General features: G+C 42.1%; 1 protein-coding gene across 1 annotated transcript in view; it reads left to right on the forward strand.

The window, feature by feature from the left end:
* Nucleotides 1–21,275, forward strand: part of LOC135385416 (transducin beta-like protein 3) — a 29,870-nt gene that overhangs the window by 6,474 nt on the left and 2,121 nt on the right. Inside the window, exons 12-20 of the mRNA XM_064614719.1 lie at nucleotides 3,034–3,253; nucleotides 8,182–8,271; nucleotides 9,902–9,970; nucleotides 11,773–11,843; nucleotides 12,186–12,342; nucleotides 13,588–13,646; nucleotides 18,098–18,201; nucleotides 18,325–18,396; nucleotides 20,817–20,975. Coding sequence (XP_064470789.1) covers nucleotides 3,034–3,253; nucleotides 8,182–8,271; nucleotides 9,902–9,970; nucleotides 11,773–11,843; nucleotides 12,186–12,342; nucleotides 13,588–13,646; nucleotides 18,098–18,201; nucleotides 18,325–18,396; nucleotides 20,817–20,975 — 1,001 coding nt within the window. The remainder of the gene's footprint in view (nucleotides 1–3,033; nucleotides 3,254–8,181; nucleotides 8,272–9,901; nucleotides 9,971–11,772; nucleotides 11,844–12,185; nucleotides 12,343–13,587; nucleotides 13,647–18,097; nucleotides 18,202–18,324; nucleotides 18,397–20,816; nucleotides 20,976–21,275) is intronic.

Here is a 21,275-nt window from a genome sequence, read left to right on the forward strand (position 1 = left end):
TCCTGTTATACCAGGATTCTATTCATGTAGATCTCGACATCAACCACTCAATGTATGGCTGAACGAGCCATTTAAATATTACATGTTTATAATGTCTGTATGGGAGGTGAATCGCACCCGGAATCCACCTCTGCTGCCAGTCGAGGCCAATGCTGCCGTTGGTATCCTAATGGGTAGGGGACGTGTGGCAATTGGGGGCAAAACTTGAATGCTTCAGGAGCAAGTATTTATGTATGTAGTGTGTAAGACATTCATGACACTGATACAGTTATTGTTCTATGTCAGTGTGTGCTTCATCACTGCAGAGTTCATATGCAGGAGCCTTAGTCACGACCATAGGAAAATAGTAATATACAAGGGTCATTCGTGGTTGGCCGAGGCTTTTGTGTGAGAAAAATCAGTGAGTAAATGTAATTGAGTAAAACTTTCAGAGGACAAAGTGCAATCCTTCTCGGGTCAGCTGGACATACAGCAGCGGCAGCTATCGTGGCGGGGAGCAGTGTGTCTGTTGCTGTAGAACAGAGATGCATAATCAGGTTCCTTGTGAAGGAGAACGTGAAACCAGCTGTGATTTTGAAAAGATTACAGGCGCAGTATGGGGAACAAATGAGGTCAAGGTGAAGATTGTACGAATGGTGCTGACAATTTAGCAAAGGACGGGATATGGTGACAGATGAACCACATCATGTTCATCCGACTGCAGTCACGCTAGTGATTGGGGATAGTCATCCAAACACTATCGGTAGTACTACGAGTAGTTGAGATGACTACTCATTTGACTATCGATAGTTTTGAACAAAACTATTGATAGTTTCAGCTACCGATAGTAGGCTGGGCACAGTTCAAACCTGCTTGCTGCAAATATATAGAAGTCACTGCTCCCAATTGTATTATCAATCTAACCGAATACCTTTATTTAGAGTTAGCATGAACAAAAGAGAAAAGATTACAGAAAATAGAGGAGCTTTTCCGAAAAAAAAGACGGGAACTTTTGTTCTGAGCAGAAAAATGGATTTCGTGGATTGTTGTGCGCTATACATGTGGTTGATATTATTCAGAGCAGCCGCACATGATGTTGAACTATAAGTAGTTTATGTTACTGTCATAGTAATGGTTTGTGACAATTAAGGGCCACTAATTCCTCCTCAAAAATGCCAACTGTATAGCAGTTTAGACGTACACTCCGATATTTCATATTTCATTGACTTCATATTTTATTTCCCATCATCATACTTCTTTGTTTTCCCGAGAGGTAACTATCAATCACCAGCGAAACGCAATCGTCGAACGACATGCGAAAAACAAGGATTCAGAAGGTTTTGTTACCGATGGAAATGTGTTCAACTTTTAAATTGCGAGTGACTAAACGATAGTTTGCATGAGCAAAATGCGAACTCAGACAGTTTCATCTTTAAAGGAAACATGCGTAAATGCGTCAAAAAATGCGTTGAGAGTTTGCAGGAGTATGCGAATTCAGAAAGTTCAATTTTCAAAAGACACCTGCTCAAATTTTAAATTCACGCTGAGCAAACTACTGATAGTAGTTTGCTGGAGTAAAACGAGAATTCGGAAGGTTTTCGCTTTCAAAAGAAATATGCTAAAATTATAAATTGTGAGTGAATAAAATACGGATAATTTGCAGGAGGGAAACGCAAATTCAGAAAGCTTCGTTGAGAAACCTGTTCAAATTTTAGATTCAGAGTGAAGAAACTCTTGATAGTTTGCAGGCACAAAACTAAAATTTAATTTGTTATTTAGCAAACTATTGATAGTTCGCAGGAGCTAAATGTGAATTCAGAAGGTTCCGTTTTCAAAACAAACATGCTAAAATTTTAAATTTGGACTGAACGAACTATTGGTAGTTTGTAGGAGCAAAACGAAATTTTTGCAGAAAGCTGCATTTTCAAAAGAAGCAAGCTAATAGTATTTTAAATTCAGAGTGAATGAAGTATTGATAGCTTGCAGGCAAGAGCGAAATGCTAATTGAGAAGGTGTGCTGGATTGGCTTGGCTTAGTTGATGTGAAGCTCAGTGAATTTCACCACGTATATATCACGATACTGTTGGTAGTCTGAAAAACTATCACAATGGTATTTGAATTCCTGTTCACTCGATAGTTGTACAGTCGATAGTCGAAAACTATCGATAGTATCAAATGTGTCGATAGTACATTGTACAGTGTATCACCCATCACTAAGTCACGCCAGTGAACATAGCAAGCCATCCTCGAGAACCGACGAGTAACAGTTTGGGACATTGCAGCTCACCATAATATAAGTTTTCGGCAGTGTGGAGACAATCATTCATGAGCACTTACTGTTCCACAAAGTCTGTGCTAGATGGGTTCCACAGAACCTAACTTGTGACTAGAATGAGTGCGTATGGCTATGGAAAGTCCATGGGAACTGTCTTCTGGGACACTCAGGGTTTTATCTGTGTGGACGTCTTGAAGCCGTTTTAAGCACTACAGTGCCTTGGCAGTCCAAAAAACGCTATGAGTAATTCCGAGGTCAACAACATCAGGAGTCATTCAACTTCAACACGTGTCACCCTCTGCCTGAGGTATGTGTGTAGCCTCTCCCTGGGGCTACTCTGCGGGTCATGTGACGTGGTCATAATAACGCGAAGATAATACATGTGTTTGACCCTACTTGTGACAAAAATCTCAGTCATAGTCGGATAAGCGGATTGTCGTACTAACGAGATGGATTTACATGGCGGCGGAACGGTTCCCAAGAAAAACGGTCATAAAGTGATGTCATATTATCCGGGGTCATATTAACGAGGGTCCACTGTATATGCTTATCAAAATATTGAAATGCTGAACGAAACAGTTATGTCTCTTCGAAATGACCATATTGGATATTTGCACGCTCTTAGTGCCACACAGTGCTGTATATTAAATTTCTACAGTCTACACCATCACCATTTTGATGAAAACACTCTGTTTGTTCAACACAACCACCAGTGTAACCAGTATTGCCTATTGGAACTGTTGTACTATTGACACAATGTTGGGTGTACTGTTGTGCAGCCTCTCAGCATCATTCCTCGTAACGGGTGGTCAAGACCGAACGCTCAAGCTCTGGGAAGTGCCCCCGAGGCCTAGGCTAGTGACTTTGGTGGACCCGTGTGCAGGTGTTCCACTGCAGACAAGGGCCACTCAGCTTGCTCACGAAAAAGACATCAATTCTGTCGCTGTTTCTCCAAATGACCAGCTCATTGCTACAGGTTCACAAGACAAACTGGCAAAGGCAAGAGCACACCTTGTATTCTTACATTTCAGTTGCATTGAACTTAAAGGTACCGTAAAGCTGTAGACAAGTTTATGCTTATGGCATAGTTTAACAGCTTGTCGGTTGAAAACACTGTGGAACAAGTTACAAATGTGACAGAGAACGCTTAATATTTTTAATTTGCTGAAGATTGACAAAACGATGAGAAAACGCATGTTTATAAAAGCGATAAAAACTCACGGCATACACAACAGGTTAAAATATAACAAAGCATTAATGTTTCAGAGTCTATGGGCCTGTTTCTCTGGGCCAGGTGGCGCGAGTGAGCAGCAACGCCAGCTCCCCAAATTATGCAACACTCGGTAGTTTAGCAGACGACGCGGCACTTTCAAATACATGGTCTCCAGTTGCTCGCTCTTTTCAAGAAGCACCGCTTTTTCTGCGGATTTCCAACAGGTTTCGTAGCTTTCCTTGGCACCATACCGTTTGAAAAACCATGCAAAACCCACTGATGAAACTACCTACTGTTGGGATCCGTGGCCATTTGCTCCCAAAATGGCGCTGTGCAAACTTCACTGCAACAGCCCCATGCGTACTCTTTCATCGAAATGAAACAGGGGTGGCTGTGCAGTGCATGTGGATCCACCATGTGGATTTAGATACTCCTGTTGTTCTAGGACAAGGAAATTGTTGGGGGTTCACAAACAGCTTGAATCTTGGTTCATAAAAAAGACTGATAACGTTGTGAACAAACATCCAGGACCGCTTCCTGACTGTTACGCACCCCTAATACAGTTGAACATCTATATAACGAATTTGTAAATGCTGGCTCTTTGTTTCGTTAAATAGAGATATTCGTTAAATGGAACACGTCAAGTGAAACAAAGATGGCCGCCGCCACTACCTGCGCCACGCGTACTGCAAAACGCCAATTGTCATAAAACTGGTATCAAGCTAAGAAGGGCACAAAATATCAAGCTTTATTCACCACATAACGCTAGGTAATACGTAATTTGTGCACAATATCCCCGTGAGCGTTCATAACTTTCATTACTCCAGATCACCTCTACTGCTTTCTCCTGCGCGCTCATGTATCGACGTTTCTTGGTTGGTTCACTTGTACTCATGACGTCAGAAAGAATGAGAGTACACCGCCGTTGAATACCGAAAAGAACGAGAAATGGGTACATATCACGTAGATATCTGCGCCGATGGAACTTTGAACGGCGGCGGCATCGTGCCCATTTTACCACCGTCAGCGGCGCGAACAAAAGCAACTAAAGAAGTGGCACAAAACCGCAACCTACTGTCATCGGCATCAACAAAAGCAAATTAGACTTTGCGAGAGGCCAGCAATGCGTGTTTTCTTGTCCGAAAACAGGTGCGAAGAGGCCCTCGGCCTCTGGTGGCCCTCATGACGGTTTCGAAACAGCGTCGGCGCACCAAAAATTATCCTGTATTCACACGAGTCAGTTTTCTGCCGGCTGACGCTCAGGCGGCAGGGAACAACGTCACCGCTCTCTGGTCCCACGTGACTGGCGCTCTTCGCCGCGTCAACACTTCCTGTTCTTCAGAGCTGGAGTCGGAGGCAGCCGGATATCTTGTCCTCCCGGCACAGATTCTGACGACCGACGGCATCTGCTGCCGGCATAAGGAGAATGTGACGCAGCGGATACGGATCGCGTTTGCTTTTTATTTCATCAGGATTACTTTGCATGTGTCCCATACAACGGCATTCACTGTACTGTGGCCAATTCTGAACTGGAACGCCAATGATGGTTGGCTCTACCGCAAAAGTAGTGCAACAACACCGGCGCAGCAGCTTCGGAACAATTATGCAATGCATAGATGGATGCCTACAATGCAGTGTTGCATAGGATGCTTTTTCTCTACGTGAGGCGAAACAGACACGGAATACAAAGTATGAATTTTATGAACGTGGATACATTTCCTTCGCTGGACAAACCTTGACTACACATAATCGTTCCAATACGTGTATAAAAACATAATAGTTGGAAGCTACTCTTCCTACCGAAAATAAAATAAAAATTGAATGAATTTAATTTAATTATTGCCTACCTGTAGGCTCGATATTGCAACGTCATCGCCAGTCGATCACTTGCCTATCTATCCTATATTGGTGCTTAGCATCGAGATACGCTTCATTTGTGGAAAATAAAATCAAATGTGTCAACGTTCATTCTCAAAATACTCTGACAGGCGTTTGAGTCGTCCACACGCAGATCTGGGTTAAGCTTGTTTTACATTCCACAGCGCTTATTCAGTATCTATTCTTTGGCCCATATCTTGTCCCGGTTTTTCATGTGAATGCACTTTGCACCATCCACAAGGAGCACAAGTGCAATAAGTTTTCTCTTTCTATTGGTCCATCCTGCGCTAGACACAGACGAAATGCAAACGCGAAAACGGAAACAAGAGGGGTCGGAAAACTGACAGCCGTCGGAAAACTGATTCGTGTGAATGCTAGACAACGAGCGGACGTCTTCAGACGCGTAGTGACCTCGTTTGTCTCGGATATCCTCTCACTCCTTCCAGACTTGCTGCCAGCAAAAAACTGACTCGTGTGAATACAGGGTTACCGGCGGCGGCAACGCACATGTCTACAGGCTCGTGCCTACAGCACGTGACAACCGAAATAACCAACGAAAACTCGCATGAGGACAACGGCGAAGGGAAGGTTTCACCTCCTCCTCTTCTTCGTGGTGAAGGAGAAAGACACGTCCAGAAGGCTTTCGTCGCCCAGAGACTTCGCTAAATAGAGGTGACCAAACGAATGTATTTCGTTAAATCGAGCGTAAAAATACATTGGCGTCTATGGGGACGCGTACGTGCAATGGAAATTCTTCGTTAAACAGAGGATTTCGTTAAATCGACGTTGGTTATTAAGAGCTTCAACTGTACGTAAATAGGACTGCAGAGCCACATACACTCTGAAACGTCAATGCCTTGTTATATTTTAACCTTTTATGTACGCCGTGAGTTTTTATTGCTTTTATAAACATTTTTAATTTGCTAGCAAAATTGAAGCAATGGCTCGGAGCGAAATCCAGTGGCAAATAATCCCCAATTCGTCAAGCAACAGTGATCTGTATTTCTGACTGACTTGGTGGTACTTATGACTACGTAGCCGACACATAGCCAACTACTTTCATTTTAGACCTAGTGTTGTCTGCATGTAATGTAGTTTTCTGCTGTACTTGCCAAGTAATGCGCAGTTGGTGACCACGTCAACATAGTGTTGCCAGTAATTTTCAGGTTAGATTTCCTGAAAAAACTATGATTGCAGTTGCGACAAAAATTGTGACGTGAATACTGAGGGATTGGACTGTCGAACAAATCTTCTGAGACTGCTCCTCTACTGCTTTACGGTACATTTAGAGAAATGAGAGGATTCATGATTCTAGTTCCTGAAAAAAAAAGGCGGGGGGGGTCATTCCACATATACCCCTTGTATGCTAGCATACCCCTTGTATGCATTATAACATGTTGCAAAATGCACACCATTTCTGTCAGTGGTCACTGGTCACTGAAATTCTGCAGTTTTCTGCGACGAGTGCCTGCACATCTACACTGATGGAGATATATGAATACAAAATCTTTATGAACTTGCATAACATAGAAGTAAAGTGTCTACATATCCAAAATACAGTCGCAGCTAAGCATCTACTTTGTACTGTTTTAACACTAGCATTACTTAGATAACACTGCAACGGCAGAAAAACAATCGGGCACTTTCTTTGAATTCCTCAGTACCATACTAACCTGTGTACCCTTGGTTCCCCAAGTGGGAACGTTTAGTCATCGCACGCTTCACCGTGAGGAACCCGGTAGGTAGGGTATCGCCGATGGAAGCAAAACAGAAGGTAGTAAAGTCAGGATGGATGTGAGCTTAACCAGTGTTTCCAACATGAGATGTATGGAACATGTTTATTTTCCTCTCAGTTAGGTGGTGCGAGAAGGGGCATCAAGAGCTGTTCGTACATCCATTTCCGACACCAAAGCTTTGTTTCTCAGTCAAGATTTGTACAGTAGAATTCCGTTAATATGACTTACAACAATTTGTTTTTTCGCTTAATTCGATCAAATTCGAAGGTCCTGTCAAATGCCCATATGTTTCTATCGATAAAAAAGTGTGTTATTCTGAACGAAAGCAGTCCGCATCGTATAATCCCACCAATGTGTCTGCAAACCAGGCACCCGCGTCGTCCACGTTGCACCACATAGCAACAGAAAAGTTTGCCCTATCGTCTTTGCGTGCGTAAGCGATTGCGTTGGTGGTTCTGCGCACGTGCAAAACATAGAGCTTCCCGCATTGTGCAGAATCATCATGTGCATTGTGCAGAGGCGATAGCGTGCGATGCGCTAAAACTCAATCCATTTGATGGCGGTTCGTGGTTCTGGCATGTCCCAGGCGAGGAGGAAATGTCTCCTCTCTTGTTTTTTTTTTCTCGTAGTTTTTTTTTTTTGTTTCACTTTTCGTTCGGAATCTGTCGGTGCAACAAGAGTACTACATACAACGTGCGCTTGGTGAGGTACGATGACTGTGGAAATGGACAACATCGTTGTCGGGCGTGTCCTACCCGTGCAAGGTGGCGGAAGCAAAGCTGAAGACGATTTCGCTGAGAGCGTGCAGTGGGTGTGTGTGTGCGTGCGTGAGCGCATGCTCTATGTGGTATCTTTTCAGTTGCACATTTCAAGCGCGAGCGACAGCAGATGAACACACAAACATCTACCTCATTAATTTTTCTGCCTTTTCTTTAATTCGATCTTCGGATAATTCGATCGAATTTTGCATTACCCCCAGGGTCGAATTAACAGAAGTCTACTGTAGCTCCGAGAAATTCTATACAAAACACCAGGTTCTGCGCATTTTTGGTGAATCATAAAAGTTCTGGGCCTTAACAATGTGGCACATGTATGTGTAGCTCTGGAGTGCCACTGACTTGTCCCTCCTTGGATCATTTCGTGGACATCGGCGAGGGATCTGGTGCGTCCAGTTCTCAGCTGTAGACAAGGTATGTGCTGCCTTATTTGAATGTTCTCGTTAATGTTGTCATGCTGATCGCATAATGTTCTTGTTTTCAACATGTTGGAGCAAGGATTTACCTTCAATTTTTTTTTACATTCTCAGTAAAGCAATAAATACATGTGCAATCAATCTCTGTTATAATGAACTCCGCTGTTGTGTGAAGCTGCACTCTTAAAACAGAACTTCACTGCATAGTACTATCCTAGCCAAGCGTTACATCCTTCTCTCCCCTGATTTGTTGAAAACGGGAGGCGTACGCCTTTTTGTGACACCTATGGAGTTATGTTAATTGTGATAAAAAGATGTGCGCCCAGCAGTTTCCACAAATCAGGAGCGATAATGGCATCATTCTGTACACTTTTGACATGCTATGTGGTGATATTTTGTTTTAACTCTTCCCTTACTACGGCAAAAATGGCCGTTCTTCGGTGGTTTGACACATATATTTTTTGTGACTGACAGTAGTACCACTTCAAAATATGTTGCTATATAGGAAAATGTAGCCAAATGAATGCCCTATCGAATGATGTAAGTTTCAGAAACAAAGCTGTCCATGTTTCCAAAATTAATTTTGTACCGCGAAAAATCCGTGCAAACAGTGATACGCCTGTATCCTGAACAAGAATATCAATATTCCAAAATATACTAAATGTGGCAGCGTTTGTCAGAAATAATATCTGTAAATATCAACACTATGGCTTGAGAAGTTCATGAGTTTTAGAAAATAACGTCAACACCCATGCTGTTCATGTAACTGAGTGATAGAATTCATTGAAGGAGCAAAATAGAAATTAACATAATAATTTCTGCAGAAAAGATTAGTTTCATGCTCAACTCTCCTTTTTTCCTGTTCTTGTACCACATTTTGCTATTTCACTGCTGTTCTATTCCTCCCAGTTAGTTTTGAGGCAGGAAGAACAGCAGTAGTGCAAGTTATAGTATACATATCCACACATTCAGGAGAAAAATCTGATTATCTAGTGCCTTCAGAGTCGTTATTTGCGTTCTAATAAACGAAATAGAACCCAAATATGCTTAAAATACAAGTAATGTGCATTTGCAAAAGAGGTCCGCTGCAATTACGCGATGCTTGACCGAGATAAAATCTTCACACTGGCTCCTTGGCCACTACGAGAAAAAGCTAGAAGTGAAAACGAAAGTCAATCTGTAGCGTTTATAGTGTCCACCAAATGTCACCACTTGTCCGTATCTGTTTTGGAGGCCGAGTAGCGCGGCTTGCAAACCGTCGATCACCAGTGGGCGACACTCTATGGTCACAGCAAGGGAAAAGTTAAGAGTGTAGTAAAAAGATGCAGAACAGTAACAGTAGCATCAGAGAGTTATGGGATGCTGCCTGCATATTATCTCTAGCAAACAAGGTTCTAATACAACCCTGAAAACTTCCAAGCACATCAGACCCAGGCAGCTGTACATTTAGACTTTCAAACCCTTTTCTGCTTGGGAGTACCTTTGACATGGCTGCTCTCCATCTTCTCTCCTGCTTCCATGATCTGTGTTGAAAAGTGCAGTGTAAAGTGAACCTATTTGCCGCATTGTATCACCCTAAGCATTATATTCTGTCACAATTTGCTGTCTTAAAAAGTTTTCACTTTCAGGTTCTTGCTACATCATCGGCTGATACCACCATAAAGTTGTGGTCACTTACAGATTTTACCTGTGCCAAGGTGAGGTTTACTTGCTTGCCCCTATAGCCACCCTAATTTTGTCTCTTTTGTATATTTCGTACTCACATTGTGGCTGCAGTTCCCTGCAGCCACAATGTGCCACTTTGTGTCTTCTGCACCTGTGTACTATGCCTTCTATATGCATTCTTTGTTTGGCTGTTATTCATGATCATTTGTTTCAGTGGGCATGCTCAGCAATTATTGCCATGATTATGTGCAATCGATGCCCATGCTGTAACAAATATATATTCAAAAGTCAGTTGCACTGGCCTACGACTCTACAGTTGGAATCAGTCATGTCTGCATTTTAATTGACAAGAAGGATGTGTGGCATAATGTTTTAACTAAGCAGGTGATTGGAAGTTCATATCACCAATGGTAAACATTCTTACATAACATAAAAAACGAGGCGTTGAAGATTATGCACATGCAAAGTGTACAGCATGCATCTACATGGAACTAAAATCATACTTTATGCAACATGTGAGCTGTGGCCTCTCAAGTGATTTGAGCACCTGGTGATGAGATATGAAGCTGGTTGGACAAACCATTATCTGCTTATAGGGGAAGATATAAACACTGGACTGGTTCTCATTTTGTCCCGTACATGTGTACACGTCCTCTCCCACAAACAAAGTGGTCGGTTCGCCTGGCTTCATGTCTCATCACCAGGTGCTCAAATTGCTTCAGGAGCTACAGCTCGTTGGTTGCGAGTAAGTATAATTTTAGACATACAGGGTGTCCCAGAAAACATGTCATTGAATTATAACGAAAACTACACCAATTAGAATCATACGGTCAACGGCATTTGTTCTTACTAGGTTTTTGCCACCCCCTGATGTCAATATTATGTAATGTAAGTTTAATTATGTCAATTTTTGCGAACTGAACTCAGAAATTTGCCAAGTAAAACTCACTTTTTTACCCCACCAATGTTAAGAGCTTGCCGAATTTACTCAAATTCATGGTAATTGACAGGGAAAATTGAGGAGCTATTCCATCGGAAAAAAATAGTCGAACATCATGCTTTTCGGGGCACCAAGAGCATAGCGCTTGATGACTTTTTGAGCGCATTCGTTGTTAGTCCGACGAAAGGAGATAGCAAACCCAGCCCACAAAGTGATAGTAAAAAAAAGCGACAGTTCCTGAAATTGGGAAAGGGAAGGCATGATCCCAGTGGATGCCGGATGTGATAAGCCATGCCTGTGTTATCTCTTTCTACTATCACTCTGTGGGCTGGGTTTGCCACCTCATTTTGTCGGACTGACAACGATTGCGCTCAAAAAGTCATCTAGCGCTATGCGCTTAATGCCCCGAAAAGCGCGATGTTTGGCTATTTTCTCGGATGGAATAGCTCCTCAATATCCTTGTCAGTCATCATGAATTTGAGTAAATTCGGCACGCAGTTTATATTGATGTGGTAAAAAAGTGACCTTTACTAGGCAAATTTCAGAGTTCAGTTCGCAAAAATTTACATAATTAAGCTTAAGTTACACGACATTCACATCAGGAGGTGGCAAAAACCAAGTATGAACAAATGTCGTCGACCGCATGATTCTAGGTGGCGTAGTTTTTTTATTTTAATTCAATGACACGTTTTCTGGGACACCCTGTATAACATGTGTAACACTTGTACGTTAGTACAATATTTCCTATATTTAAACTATTGTCAGTCTGAAACTTTATCCTAAAACATCTGGTATGCTAGATAAATAGGAAGACAATTGCAGGCAGGCTAGTACTCTTACATCATATAATTATTTGTTGCCCACATGCAGAGTATGTGCTTTTTTCTTTTGCAGACCTTTGAGGGCCATGAATGCTCAGTATTGAAAGTACTATTTTTGAGCCAGGGGATGCAGTTGTTATCAAGGTAGGTAAATGCCAAAATATCGGTGTACACTGTGTCTGAGATATTCTGTCTGTGGGTGCAAATTTTTTTTTTCTTGGCCCAATCAAATCTGGTTTGCATTCCCTAGTAATTTTTCTAAAAAATCTCATTTAGCCAAGAAGCGTTGATATTTATTGTTGCCTTTAGCGCCCAGCATCTGTTGCGAACGCGTTTTGTTCAAATTGTGCATAGTCAGACACATGTGAGCTATTACATTGGTCCATATGTGTATGCGAGTGAATAGTGTTGTGTCAGTCCCTAAATATTTTCCATTGCTCAGTTTAAGTTTACTAAAGCAAAGTTTGCTGCCGATTTGGTCTGCAGTGGTGCTGATGGAAACCTCAAGCTGTGGAACATTAGTGACAACGAGTGTGTGAAGACACTCGATGAACATCAAGACAAGGCATGGGCATTGACAACGAATCTAGATGAAACTCTCGTTGTGACGGGAGCAGCAGATTCAGCCATTATTGTGTGGAAGGTATGTCATGTAGTTCATGTTGGTTATCTTAAACACATTGGCACAGGGGCCTCAAACTCAAATGGAGTCACAGGCCGCATTGACCTTAGACCACATCACGGAGGGCCACAAAGAAAAGAAATTACCATAATACCATTGATATATCATACCATAAAAATGTACAAAAGACAGGAGTGGCATAGTTATTGTGGAGCAGGACGATGTGTCCAGAGTTCATCACTGAAAAACTCCACTTGACACACCAAGAGAAATAAATAAGCTGCCCTTCAAGTCTGGTACTGAAAATATGAAAAACGAATCGATAAAAATATGGGGTCCTTCAGAAGAGATTATGCGAATGTTCAGGAGCGCTCAAAATTATCTCCTATTTATGCCTTTGCTCACAGTTTCAAGTTGGAAAAATAAATGGAAAAAATCAGAGAGAAACAGATAGCTGACATTATTGACAATTGGTTATTGCTTCGAGTTTATACTTTAATATGGCTACTAAAAAATTAAGATATAACTGCCTTTGTGCATAACTGTTCTGTTGTTTTTAATATGGCACAATTTGACTTAGTGTGAGAATTAAGGAGATGAACCGCTCTTAATCCTCCCATTAACTGCAGCGCTAATCTACCAAATAGCATGCACTAGGTTGCCATGTCTGTAACTTTGTAAGATTCATGAGCTACAAGAAGTGCTCACATGCTGTGTATTCTGCCTAACGTGGACGTAGGCAGCAGTACGCCGGGCAAGACTGAAAACAGTGCCTAAAAATCTGGTTTTATTCCGAGTGCTTCATTAAATTTTTTGAGAGGGTAGCTTCGTTCTCTTTGGAGACCAAGAGCCTGCGGGCCACGGAATAGGTGATCGCGGGCCACATGTTTGAGACCAACAAAGTACCAAAGTCGGCCATCGCCTGTATTTAACCAATCTCACTATACTACAGCCGAGTTGAAACTAAGAACGTTTTCTGGTGGTAAATGTAGGGAGTAAAAGGAGGTGCACAGAATGTCGTTTTTAGCTTGAGCATGTCTGTAAGCGCTTCTTTCAATAGTTGGCCTGCATACAATTGCAGATTTCTGTATTTTGGTTGTCTGTATTCTTTTGATCAATGTGAAATGCATTATGTACTTATTAATTCGATGTATTAGATATGTATGTATTACTTATGTAGTATGTATTAATACGATCCTCTGGCGACGAAACTCCCCATTCATCACCTTAAAATAAAGTTGTTGTTGTTGTTGCCCCATGCTTTAGGACTGCACTACTGAGGAGGAAAAAGAAACTTTTGAGAAGCAGGAGTCACTAGTTTTACAGTAAGTGGTATTCTAAATAGTTTAATGTGCTAGTCATTATTTTCAGACCCTCAAGCACTTCGAGTTTTACATTTGGTGAAGATCGAGCAGGGAGGAATTGGGTTTTACTTCGGGAGCCGTAAACTAAGATAAAATCCAGTGATAGTAATGTGTGAAAAACAGAAAGCTATTAGGTGAAATAAAACGTTGCTTTCGCATGAACACGAGATGCTGAGCAGCTGTGCTAAGTGCACAATGCTGTTCTCCAGTGCTCATATCATTGTCTGGATTTGCATTTTGCCAAGGCCGTTTTTGAGTTTTCTCTAGCTTTACACTAGGTGAGGATGATGCAAACCGGGGGAGGGGGGTAAAAATATGTGTTACCAGGTTTTACCCCAAAACACAAGGGTCTAACTATGCTGTCTAGTTGCAATGCTCAGGGTGTTCCAGCTAAAATATTTTATGCGAGACGCGTGCAAATATTCGAAATTTCGAATACGAATTGAATATTTGCTATATTCGATTCGTATTCTGAAATTTGATATTCCAGTTTTTTGGAATATTTGTAAAAGGTGGAATACGTGTATTTGAATTTTTCCAAATATCATGAGCAGCTTACTACAAAGCTGTTGCGGGCTGCGCGCTGGAATTGTTATGTTGCAGTCGCGGAGGACAAAATGAATGGTAGAGCAGCTGCAAAGTGACGTGTGGAACTCTCGAGGTACTCTCATGTGCGAATGCGTCGCTACACATTCAGTAACCGAAACCGAAACTAGGACACAGTTGGTGTGCAGCCGCCATCAAAGTCCACCTCAGACAAACGCAAAATCGCAGTACGCTTCATGCATCGTCGGTGCAGTTGCGGCTTTAGTGAATTGCCAACGAGCTTTGAACATCCATGTGAGGCCAACAGTTTGGTGAAATTCTGGTTACAGATCGAAATTTTGTTGGTGCTGAATTGAACACTGCTGTTCACAGGGCCACTGCAAGCACAGCCAAAACCCACTTCTCGAGCACGTTTTCTTTTTCTTCCAGTTTCTTCCATATTTGTCGTGTAGGTGAGAAACTGCACGGGTTCACAGTGTTCTCACGCGTGATGTCACGCGAGACCATCGTTCCAGACGCTATTACACAGTTTGGAAGAGCCTTATTCATTAGCACAGTAAAACTGCAATCCTCGATAATGTTGTATGGCTGTGCTTATCAGCAAAAATCTGTGCACGCACCTGAAAACTTTGTTGCGCACGAGTGGCAAGCAGTGTCGCTCCATGCAGGTCGGGCCATATGCCCCTGCTATCATCTGTAACAACAGTTAGTACAGTTTCATATGACTTTGCACCATTATTGTCATACAAGTACTTTGATTATTGTCGTCCTAGTAGGCCCTCTTAACATGCAGCTGCACAGCACTGGAGTTGGAGAAACTATGTCGTAATATCGGCACATCCCACTCCTCGATTATCATCGCACACAACTATGATTTCGTTATACAGGGTACGTCACGTAAGACTGACCAGAATTCTTATAAAAAAATATATGAGAGCAGCATAGATGTTGTTTTTGCTGTTGAGTTCTGCATCCAAGCAGACATCCTCTCGTAGAAAGTGTGCAACTACAAGATGACTAATTAGTAATTACCTAAAATTCATTAATCAACTTTTTAATTGGAGGATTTTAGGCAAAAGTGAGATGGGAGATTGGCAAGCCATTTCACGTTTAACAAATCCTGAAACCCGTACCTGTGTTAATGTTCATCCCCGAATTTTGATATGCAAATGAGCCGGAACCAAAATCACAGCGTCCGGGAACGCGGGGAGTACAGCGCTCATTTCACGTCAGAGGGCCCGTGATTTGGGGCGGTGGAGATGATTGTTGTAGCCGATCTGCGGGGCAGATAAACCGCTTTCCGTCCCAGGTAAGCCTCCATAGGCATGGCTGATGTGCTCCTCCGGCGCGCTTTTTTTCGGTTTCGGCTCATTTGCATACCAAAATGGGGGAGGGGGGGGGGGGGTGAATATTTTAACGCACGTGCGTGTTTCAGGATTTTTTTTAACGTGGGATGGTGTTCAACGAGGATAGTCTCTCAATGTACTATCTCGCTTTTGCACAAAATTTTCTAATTCAAGATTTAATTAATTAATTTCAGGTAATTAGTCATCTGGTAGTTACACACTCTTTTCCAGAGGATGTCCGCCTGGCTGTAGAACTCAACTGCGAAAACAACACAGATACATCATACATGCTGCTCTCATTGCCTTTTTATAAAAATTCTGGCAAGTCTTACGTGACGCACCCTGTACATCGCTGACTTCCAGAAATCGAAACCGAAAAGCCATGTTTGAGGCGCGGGTTTTGGCTGTGCATGCAGTGGCACAGTGAACAGCGGTGTTCAGCTCAACGCCAACAAAATTTAGAAATGTAACCAGAATTTCACCAAATTGAAGAAATCACACGAATGTTCAGCGTTCGTTTGCAATTCACTAAAGCCGTGACTGTGCTGACGACGAATGAAGTGTACCACGGTTTCACGTTTGGGCGGGGCGGACTTTAATGGCGGCTGCACCCAACTACATACTAGTTTCGGTTTCGTTTGCCGACTGTGTAGCGACGCATTTGCAGACGAGCGTACCTCGAAAGCTCGTCACTTTGTAGCTGTTCTACTATCCATGTTCTTCTCTGTTACCGCAAACACAAATTACCGCGACGTTACCGCAACGTAAAAATTCCAGTGCGACACTCGCAACAGCTTTGTGGTAAGCTCCCAAGCAACAAACAAAGGTTGGGCCAAGCTTGGCAATATTTAGGCTGGCCTACCTGGCCTTGCTTGGTACATCATCGGCCAACAAGCTTGTTTCTTGAGACTGATCTGTACCCTGGCCAATGATTTGCCAACCATTGGCCAGCCAAGCCGTTGTACCAAGCTTTAGGGCTGTTTGTTGAAAGCCGGTGCGGTTGAAACTAGTAAAGATGTACCAAGCTTCTAGGGGAACTGTCGGCACAGTTCCCCTAGAAGTCGGCCCAGGACGCACATTTCCCCAGGGCGTCAGTCGTGACGTTGCCCACATACGTGAGGCCGACAACGGCAAGCCCTTTCACCATCACCACTACCACCACCACCAAGCTTGTGCCAAGATACGGACCAAAGCATTAATGCGGCGTCGCTCATTGTCATACTCATTTGTCTTGCGGTGTAAGGTAATGATATATCATTATTTGTTTGTTTTGCTAGTAATTTCCAACAATGACAAGTGAGCGCGACATTTCAAAATGCAAAAAATAGATAGGTTTTTAAAAGTATCAAAAAAGCTTGTAAGATACCCGAGACCACAATACGACCAACCGCACAACGGCATGTGTTTCCTGAGGAAAAACAGATACTATACATAGCTTGTCTTGCGAGCTTCCGCAAATTCGAGAGTCCTGTTCGCGTGTGTGTCAAAATGAAGGGTGAGGTATCTATGTTTAATTTGGCGCGTATACAAACTACACTGAAATGATGAATTTCTTGTCGAATTAGCTCGCCATGAAGGTAACGCTTCTGTTTCTTACTGCTTTACTTTTGAGAAATTCCCTTGGTCCATCGAAAGTCGAACTTATGCAGCGCTAGACCATTCTACGTTTCCCTGTCCCCCAGGCGAGATTGATCAAAACTTTGACAAGTGCTTGGCCAACGTGCTCGTTTCTTGATACGGATCTGTACCCTGGCCGACGGCTTTCCAATCCTCGCTCTGCCTATCACTATGCAACGTTGCGCCAATGCTGGATGGCCGAAAGAGTCCTTGGCCAACTGTCATCCGACCTTTTGCCAACCGTCGGCCATCGGCCATAGCTTGCTTGGGCTGCTATGGTATTAGAAAAAAATTCAAATATTCAAACTTTTGTGCCTATTCGAACACTTCAAATATCAAATTTTCGAATATGAATCGAATACACTGCAAATATTTTTGTCCTCCTCCTCCTCGTTTCGCCCTGCAGAGCAAGTTGAGCGGGAACGTGTGCGACAATGTTTGGGTGTATTTTTTAACGAAAAATATTGCGCACAGACAATTTTTTTGTATTAGTTGTCAAATCAAGTCACATCCTTCCATAATGCATCAGATACAGAAAATCTTTGAGATGGCTTTCTGTGCTTCTTTAAAGCTTTGTGAAGTATTGCATCTGTACCAACACATCAACAAAGGTTCCAGACGTGAACAAGAAGATTTTTGCCACCATTTACGAAATTAAGCTGGAACTATTTGAAACTGCAACAATAAATTTTTTCAAGAGAGGATGAGCAGAGTTGTGAGGACATTTGTTGGGCATTGTGTTCCACGATGAATTGCAATGTGTGTACTTCAAATAAGAATTCTGGCACTTTTTGAATAAATGATGCATTAAATTTAAAAGTTGACTCTTGTGCTCCTCTTGGGATGCACTATATGTATACCAAAATGTCCTAACAGTGTTCAAAAATAATTTTTTGTCCTTAGGGAACAAGAGTTAAGCAACCTGATGAAGGAAAAGAAATGGTCTAAAGCACTGCACATTGCACTCACTCTGGAGTATCCTTTCAAGGCCCTCACAATAATCAAAGGTACAGAGCTGTTTTGTTTTTGTTCACCTAACTTACCAACAAACACTTCAGTTACCTATGCTTCTGTATTTTTGACGATTCTGCTCTCAACATCTTGCAATAATAAGCACACTTTATATTTAGAAATTCTTCTTGAAAAGGACAGCCAGCAGGAGCTAAAGAAGGCCTTGGAACCTCTTCGAGAAGATCAGATGGGTAAGGAGCTGTTTCCTGATAACGTGTTTCTTTTATGTCGAAATACCATAAAAGGGGTTAATTTTGCAGTCTTACTAATTTGCAAATTTGTTAGGTGTGACGTTTAGAAAATATTCTGCCCTGCTTTAATTTTGCAAGGGATGTTCTGGGTGGTTGCACCATGGAGCTTATCTGGGTCAAGATGCTGAAAGGTCAAGGCTCCTCCGGGATGTCAGGAATTGTCGGTGCTTCTGGGACATCCGCATGGAATCAAATGATCAATTCAATCAATGATCAAAATCAATTATGTTCAGATTAGTGTGGAATCACTGTCCAGTAGGGGAAATGTCGCAAAAGTAGCCCAATACAATAAAATAGTGCTTCAATAAAATGCACTCAGTGGATCAGTTTGACTTAGTGAAACTTGTTAATTGCAAATTAGATTTTCTATATGTTTGTGTCAGCACTAGCAATATTTTTGTGAGGCTTTAATAAACTCGCAGAAAAATTATGATCATGAAATTCACAAACTCGCAGATTCTCGCAGATATTACTACTATTCAGTGCGGTACACTACGGTAGCGAATTTGTAGTAATTACAAAGATGGTTACCTCTAGACTCTGCCTGCTGCATTGACATTGAGATAAATGTGCACATTCAAAGTGAGACCACATATTGCCAAATTTTTGGTATGTATACTAGTTATTCCTTTCACTTGGGCCAGGCTTGTACCAAAATCAATGCATTTTCTATGCCGCATGAAGAATCTGCTCTACTGCACCTAGTGTGGTTATAGTGTGTGTGTGGACGAGCCTGTTTTCTGAAATGTCTCCTTAAAACAGGCTTGGTGTCTTTTAGACCACTCTCCGTGTGAAGCCCAGCAGTCTGATGTAGGTAGATTGAAAGAAAAGCCTTGGGTCGGAGCTGCCGATATTTCGAACAGATACTGTTTTTGATAGGGGCAGCCGAAGAACAGCCCCTGTTAAAAATATCTCTTGCATCCGACTTTTGCTTCAATCTCTTTGGCGAATCACCATGGGACGTTAGCTAAATAAAAATGTTGCAAATGTTGCTTCTTGTCTGCGTCCCTCATAAATTATAAGGGATGCAGACGAGAAGCAACGTGCATTAAATTGGCACACATTATGAGTCATAATATGTGTCAATTGAATGCATACAGCTTTTACAGAATGTTGATGATGATAAATAATGACCATGCTGTTTCTTGTAGCTGCTGTTCAACTTTCTTGCTTTAGTATTACGTGCACTGGAGGAGCGTTAGCACCTGTCAAAGCAGTTCAGAGAGTGGTGGCTAGGGAGTGTGATTTGATTATATGGAACTAGACAAACCTACACACATAATGCTGTTATTAATGCAGTGCGACATTGTTTGAAGCAGGTCTACTGACATATTGTTCTCAGTAATGTATATACCGGGTGTCCTTTTTATTTGTTAGATTTTTATAAAAAGTGGGCTAGTGACTTAGATGGTAATTACTTAGGATTCACTAATTAACGCTAATATCACGGGCCTTCGGTTAAAAGTGAGGCAGTAAAATGGGAGACAATCCTCGTTGAAAGCCATTCTATTATTTTTTAAATTCTAAAATGAGCACGTGTGTTAAAGTTTTGCGTTGGAAATGTACCGAAATCAATACCGTGGGAATCAGGAGCGCAGGGAAAGCATGACCTTCACTGTCGGTGACTGACCCATGCCGACAAGTGGTTGATCGGGCCAGCAGATCAGCACCTACTCCAATCATCTCTATCGCTCCAAAGCATGTGGCCCTCCGATGTGAATGAGTGTTGTCCTACCTGCGCTCCTGATGCGGACAGTTTAGGCTTTGGCTTCGGCTCACTTGCGTAGCAAAATTTGGCGATATATATACAGTCAAACTCCTTTACAACGAAACTCAGGGGACAGCAAAAAAAATTCGCAGTAAAGGTATTTTCGTTAAAAAGGATGTCTATTATTGGACCTATAGGCTCCAGCAGGACCGCAAAAAAAATTTGCTGTAGTGGTATTTTCGTTAAAAAGATGTTCGCTATAAAGGAGTTTGACTGTATTTAAACGTACACCCGCTCACTTCATGATTTTTTAAAAATAGAATGGCTTTCAGTAAGGGCTGTTTCCCATCCTGCTGTCTCACCTTTGCCCAAATGCCTGTAATTGTTAATGAACTTCACGTAATTCGTCACGTAATTCGTCTTGTTGTTCCATATTCTCTTCGAGAGAGCGTCCACCTCGCCATATAACTCGTGGAGCCTCGATGTTTCTCTCTTTCTCTTTTATTGATTAGCTTACATTTAGCATTTTGTGTGGAGAATGAAAAAGCATCCTGTAATGGCATAGAATTATTTGTGATGCTATTCAAAGACCATTTACCCAGGTTTCCACTGTATATGTTGGTAGGGCTGGAACTTTCATTTCTCTTTGCAGATACCTTGCTCCGGTTTGCGTGTACTTGGAACACAAACAGCAAGCACAGCGCAGCTGCCCAGGCAGTGCTTTTCATAGCACTCAATACCTACTCTCCTGACGCACTTCTTAAAATGCCCAATGCCAGAAGCAACCTGGAAGGATTCCTGCCGTACACAGGTAATAGTGCCCGTAACAATGTCTTCAACAGACTTGCACAACATTGCACTTGCACTTGCATTGTGACAGCAGTTAAGGTGGTGGTCTCATTGAAAATTTAATTGTGTTGGTTAAAATTACTGTTCATGCTGTCGCGAAGGAGACTTTGCACCAGGAGTATTACGTAAAAATATGTAGCACTTAATGTGTGCAACATAGCTTGCTGTGAATTCATGTCAAGTATGTGTCATGATATATGTATACAAAGGTCACAACTTGCAAGTTGTTATTTTGCAACGTACGTTCATTACCTACTTGGTT

The sequence above is a fragment of the Ornithodoros turicata genome, chromosome 2 (genome assembly GCF_037126465.1).
Source record: "Ornithodoros turicata isolate Travis chromosome 2, ASM3712646v1, whole genome shotgun sequence".
Taxonomy (NCBI): domain Eukaryota; kingdom Metazoa; phylum Arthropoda; class Arachnida; order Ixodida; family Argasidae; genus Ornithodoros; species Ornithodoros turicata.